Here is a 6,939-nt window from a genome sequence, read left to right on the forward strand (position 1 = left end):
CAGCTCCATTAATTCATTCTTCCCTTCGCTAACGAGTTTGATCTTCACATATTCCAAACTGTGCATAAACACCAAGTTTTTCCACCCGCAATGTCCCATACTTTCACCAAAAGTTACATCAACAGAATTAGTCAACAACAACAACATGGAATTAGGCAACAACATCAGTTGGTTAAACTGAAACACAGAAAAGTCTGCGGTTTTATTTTCAAGGTTATAACAAGTAGTATAGCCATACCCTTTTCGCATTATTATTGCCTTGCATGGATTTGGTGCTTATCCAAAGACCGCGCAGATTTGGCGTCACTTTGAGAAGGAATTCCATAGCGAGTACAAAGTCTTCACTCATACTGGAGGTAAATACATGCAGTATTTATAAATGTGTGAACAAAGTTGGAGGACAACCATGCTTAAACAGAACCTGCAACATTATACATCTCATTGTTGTTACAAGCATGGGTCACAGTAAACACCTATAAAAGAAACTTATAGAGTGTGGACTGATAAACAATGTTAATTTGGTACTGAAATAAGAAAAAGAAAGGGTGGTTTGATTTACCTGTATATACGTATCATGTAGAACCAAAGTTTTGATGTTGCGAACACTGCGAAGAAGAACGCGAACAAGGTTCTCAGTTGTAGAAGCCCTTAAGTCAGAAGAGGGTCTTAAAAAAATTCCAACACTACACAAGTACATCAAAATTTCCACGCATTGGAAGTCCAATATATTTCCTTCTCAACGAAACTTTTCGATCTTTGGATCGTGGAAAGTTGCAGTACTCTATTTGCAGGCAAATCGAATCTCCAGCATAAAGCCATCTGTGCTAGCGTGTCTGCGGAAACATTAAGATTGAAGATGTCATCGGATGACAAAATCTTTAATGTTTTGAGAGAACTGGTTATGGTGATGCGTTTTGCCCCCCCTTATGTCTTGAAGGCATAAATGCTTGAGAAACTTGCAGTAAGTTGATTCAAATAGATTGCAGCAACAAGGACTGAAGAGAACGGAATCTGAAAGTGGTAATGGGGAGATGGGAAATTGAGAGTGCCACTATGCAAATTCACTCTAAGAATCCTCAATGATCTACAACAAACAAGACTCGGCGGCAGCGAAAAATCTGTTGATTCCTTTCCAAAATGAACCACACGAGATAAATGACTCCAATACGGTTTGATATCAATATTAAGCAATTCAAAATTGCATATGACTGCATTATGCAAAGATGAGAGTATGTGATACTCTTCATCAGCTAAAACAAGACTGTCTCGCTGACTCCAACGGATGTAAAAGCGTCGAATATTCATCCCTTTGCACAGAAACAAAAGCCTATCGAGGTAGTTCATAAGCCGAGCTCTTTTGATTTTTTTGTCTCTATATGGAATGACATCAAAATTCAAGCATGGGACAGATATGCAGAGCTGCCTAAACCTTCTGGAGACGAGACAAAGGCGCAAAATGTCTTCCATGGAAACATAGGAAAGAATATTATGGGCAACACGATCAGGAAGGCTGCTGAATCTGTCAATGCTTGTCCCAGGAGAGTTGGACATATTTTCCATAATCAATCATGACTTTTTTTTAAAAATTTTGTTGTTCTTCCTAAAACAACAAGATAGGGGACAGATTGTCATTGCATTATTGGAATTAAGAAAGACAGAAGCTAGCAAAAAAGAACCACAACCAAATAAATCAATCTCAAGATTTTAAACTTGCTTTGATGTTATCAAATAATAATCTCTCTCTCTCAGGATTATGAAACACAGAAACTTAAAAAAAAAAGGAAAACCACAACCTAAGAAATCAATCTAAAGATTTTAAACTTGCTCTGATCTTATCAAACAAAAATTTCCAGAAAGACGCACGAAAACATGTATAACAAGTTGTTATCTAAAACCTCTCTCTCTCGTCGTTGCAACACCTAGGATTATGAAACACAGAAACTTAAAAAAAAAGGAAAACCACAACCTAAGAAATCAATCTAAAGATTTTAAACTTGCTCTGATCTTATCAAACAAAAATTTCCAGAAAAACGCACGAAAACATGTATAACAAGTTGTTATCTAAAACCTCTCTCTCTCGTCGTTGCAACACCTAGGATTATGAAACACAGAAACTTAAAAAAAAAGGAAAACCACAACCTAAGAAATCAATCTAAAGATTTTAAACTTGCTCTGATCTTATCAAACAAAAATTTCCAGAAAAACGCACGAAAACATGTATAACAAGTTGTTATCTAAAACCTCTCTCTCTCTCTCTCTCTCTCTCTCTCTTCTTTCTATATCACTATCTCTAAACATGGTGTACAATATTGCAAAAGAAAACAAATGAGAGAGAAAGCCATGCCTTTTGAAAAGTGACACTCGGAAAAATGCTTACTTTTCTCATCTTCTGTTGCTGAGAAAATGAAACACCCTTTACAAAGATAACCAGAAATCTTGAGAGCACTTTGAAATATGAGAAGAATACAGGAAACAAAAAAGGAATGAGAAATTATAATGTATGTTTGAAAGTGAAGCGATACTTTGGTGGAGTTTGGGTTTTGGGTTTAGTCGAACGTTGTCTTTGCTTGCTGGAAGTTTCAAATGTAACATCAAACTATACTCATAAATATATCATCATTCATTTTCTTTCACTTTCTTAATTTTACCTTAATAATTGTGATTTTGTATTATTATTATTATTAGGGATTATTGTTACTATAATCTATTCTATAGCATGAAAGAAAGAGACACGAGGTTACAAAAAAGATTGCTTAAAAAGGCATGTCGATGAATAAAGCTAGGGAGCATTTATTTTTACCTTTTACTCTTGATAAATACCATTTTATTAGTGCAATTATTTGATTAAAAAGGTTATGAATCAAAAGTAAAAGGTAAAATTCTGATCCATATATTTTTAAGAGGTATTTGTCAAAATTACCTAAAACGATTTCCTTTCTGCAACATTTAATGACTAGTGGGCCCCATAATGCAAGAGCTCTTGTTTTTTTAAAATAAAAATAAATAAACCTTACTTTGGATTGAATAGGCAAGTAACACTACACGATGATACGGTACGAAAACGACATGAAATAAACGTGTTTGGACCTCACCTTTAATATACAGGTTGTTAATAGGTTGACACGAATAACATGAAAATAAACGAGTTAAATTCATGTCTAACCGCTTAATAGATATAACACATTTGATTATATAAGTCTTCAATGTGCAAACACAACACAAATCTACCCGCTTATGGCCCATATATACCCAAGACAATAGACAATATTAAAATATTTAAAATAAACTTAGCTGTAAATATTTAGTAGTCAGTTAATGTTAGTTATATATATACATATATAATTTCCCAAAATTCATCTTATTTAAGTTATAAACGAGTAATAAACGTATTTCTTTCGTATCAACTTATCACGGCCCGATTAATAGACATATTCGGATGTCATGTTATCCGTATAATAGACGTCCTGTGTTCATGTAACGTTTATTAATCATGTTGTGTTCATGTTCATTCTAATCTTATTGTGCCATAATCATGCTAATATGAAGATGACACGCAAACACAAATTGCCATCCCTTTGGACAATGAGTTGGCAAAACACAAGAGTAATCTGTGACTTAATAAAGAACAGATATGATAACAATATATTCAATTGCAAATGATTCTTACAAGGAGAAGCGAAAAGGCTTTTATATTGGACGAAAATCCACTTCAGCGTGAAAAGAAGCCTTCTCATATTCGGTTATCTCTCTACTAACATCTAAAGGCAAGGGAGGAGCATACAACAGAGTCATCCTTAGCAGATTGTTCAGATGCTCAAGCAAGTACTTTATCAGCTCCAACTCGTTCTTCGCTTGACTAATGAGTTCGATTGTTACAAACTTCAAATCATGCATAAACAGGATGTCTCGCAATTTCTCAAGTTCTAATGATTCTACCATCTTCCTACAGTGCCAAGAAACACATCAAACAGAATCATCAAAAAATAATTAGACAAACATATAATAACAATAATGTATTTTCTAGAGATAGACTGTATGACAATACCTCTTCAATTTCACTAGAATGACTTTGTGTATCTTTCCGGTTATAAAAAGCCAACGCAGATTTGGTGTTCTTTTGAAAAAGAATGCCATAGCTGGTAGTAGGTCATCAATGGTAACTGTAATTAACACATGTAGTGCTCACAATTCCACGATTAAAAATGACCGATAACCCCGCTTAAACAAAGCCTGCAACATTATTTTATGGGTCGCTGTTATGATAACCCTCACATTACTTAAAATCAAGCATATTTTATAATTTATACATTCAAAAAGCCAAACTCCACAACTAATTCTAAAACCAATTTAATCGCGTCGTAACAACTTAACTAATCATGTGCACTTGTAACAATTGTTTGATACTAAACAAGTGGAGGATCACTATTCCTTCCAATTGATGACCTTTAGCTTGTTTCTTTCACAGCTTTGAACCCCAGTTCAAACTTTTTTGCTGCAATGTTTTATCTCACAAAAAATTAAAATTTATGTTCAAACTTATGAACCAAATGACCCACTTGTCTATTTTGAAAGGTATGCTGCAGCTGATCACATATAAATCACCATCTACTATTTCAACAACCTGGTGAAACTAAGTTGAAGCTTTAAGTAAACAAAATAATGTCAAACTTAATATAAAACTATAGTGATTGTGTGAGGTGTATTAAATAAACGGATTTGAGTCAGTCAAAAAACAAAATTAAACAGAATAACAAAATTCATTAGTACTTCTAGTAAAACTTTACTGAAATGAGAAAGACATTTAACTCAACCTTCTTTCTAAATTCTTGAGCAGTAATGATATTTACCTGTATAGAATCATCATATAGAACTAGACCTCTCATGTTTCTAATCTTGCCAACATGAGGGAGAAAACGAACTAGGTTCTCATAAGAAGTGATACAGGAAGAGGGTTTTGAGCACATTCTTCCTTCAACTAAGCACCTAAAACTACCCGTTAGCTGGAAGTTGAATATATCTCCGGTCCATATGAAATTGAATATTTCAAGCTTGGGAGAAGGTTGTACTCTTAGATGTTTATATCTCCTATCCATACGAAATTGAATATTTCGAGATTGGCAGTAAAAAGTTGTAGGCTTTTGTCGTCATCGGAACTGAATATCCAAACCAAAGCCATTCATTCAAGTATCTGTGCAGATACATGAAGATGTTCAAGGCCAAGAACCCAAAATATTTCCAAGACTTTTAGAGAAGAACTGGTGATGGAAAGGCTCTCCGTCGCTCTTATTGAAAAAAGGAATAACTCCTCAAGGAATTTGCAGTTGGATGAAACCCAATTGCCAAAGGATTCATTGATTTTGACATAGCTTAGTTTTAAATACTTGAGAGAAGATAATCCAATAGCACTGATGGAGGAAGGAATCTTAAGTATGCCAAAGCCAACGTGAAAGTTCAATGTAAGAGACTCCAAGAATACACAATAAAGAAGATTAAGTAGCAGTGTTAAATCTGATTCCCTCCTAAGGTTAATGTGAAGACGAAGCTTCTTAACATTGCATATGGCTGCACTATGCAACCATGAGAGAACACGATACTCTTCTTCATCAGTAATGACGCTTTGCACATGCCACTTGATGTGGAAACATTGAATATCTGTTCCTTTGCGTAAAATAAGAAACCTATCGAGGTAGTTCCTTAGCCGTGCTCGTTTTGATGCATTGCTTCTATATATTTTGTCATCCACAATAAAAACACTCAGTCGAGAAATGTCTTCCATGGAAAGAAAAGAAAGCACTTTATGGGCAACATCGACCGGAAGACAACTAAATTTGTCAATGAATATCTTAGGATGCTTAGGCATAGATTCCGTAAATTAGAAAGCCTAAATATGATATTTTACCAGTTTGTATTGTTCCTGCAAGAGCTAAAATGGATTAAAAAGCATCTCTTGGGATTAAAAAGATAGAAAACAAAAACAAAATATGATATTTAGACTTAACATTCATTTGATTTCCATTTCTTTATGAGAGAGAATTCAAAAAAGGCCCAAGAATCATAGTAAAAGGTGTTCAAAATATTCAGATAATGTGATTCATGGAAATGATGTCGTCAACCTAACTTATGTTAATGAATGTGACGGAGTTGACATTAGTTTGGGACTAAGCACCTTCAAATGTCTCTGTTTATGACCCCCTTTTTTTCTTGCTGAATGAATCCCTATCTCCGTAGTAACTTTAGAAATTTTGAGCCCACCAAATAAAACAGAAAGATCTGATGCAATTCTACTCGAAGGATGGATAGACCTAGTTTTTACTTAGGCCATCGCACACCCAACGTCGCACAAGTCGTTGATGGATAGAGGTCCTAAGTAGGCCTATGGAGTATCAGACCTCGGCGCATCTTGGCTCAGTTTCTTTTCTAAGAAAGAAATCCTTCCATAACCCAAGAGACCCGGATGCACAATTCTTTAGTTTTCTTTTTCAGTTCTTACCGTAGAAAGATTATTGCAAGAATTTCAAAGATTTATTATCAGAACAAACAAACAAACGCACATAAAGCTCAGAAATTAGCTTTCTAAAATAATAATAATAATAATAATTATGATGATGATCATCATCATCATCATCATCATCATCAAAGGCAAGAGAAAGCTAATCTTCCATAAAACTCAAACAATCAAAGAGAAAACTCACCGAAAGAAGCTTTTCCCAGAAAACAGAATTAACGTTAATTCAAATTTTTTCATAGAAAGCTGAGACCTTCCGAGTTAAGTTCTTGAGGATGACATAAAAAGGAGAGAATTGAAATGGAAATAGTCGTGGAAACAGGGGAATAATAGCATATAGCATGAGTAAAAAAACCACAAAGTTCTCTCAAACAAAAAATGGCCTGTCGTTTGATGAACTATACGAACTGATTTCCTACGCATATATGTCAGCA

The 6,939-nt window shown here is 34.5% G+C and overlaps 1 protein-coding gene and 1 pseudogene across 1 annotated transcript; both read right to left on the bottom strand.

The window, feature by feature from the left end:
* Positions 1-648: 648 nt before the first annotated feature.
* LOC21410640 lies at positions 649-1,551 on the bottom strand. Its single transcript, XM_010113080.2, has 2 exons — positions 957-1,551; positions 649-923 (listed from the first exon to the last, which is right to left on the bottom strand). Exons 1-2 carry the CDS (start codon positions 1,549-1,551, stop codon positions 697-699), a joined length of 822 nt encoding a protein of 273 aa, XP_010111382.2. The 3' UTR covers positions 649-696.
* Positions 1,552-3,503: 1,952 nt separating this feature from the next.
* Positions 3,504-5,883, bottom strand: LOC21410641 (annotated as a pseudogene).
* Positions 5,884-6,939: the final 1,056 nt, after the last annotated feature.

Source organism: Morus notabilis, unplaced genomic scaffold (assembly GCF_000414095.1).
Source record: "Morus notabilis unplaced genomic scaffold, ASM41409v2 Scaffold78, whole genome shotgun sequence".
NCBI classification, from domain to species: Eukaryota; Viridiplantae; Streptophyta; class Magnoliopsida; order Rosales; family Moraceae; genus Morus; species Morus notabilis.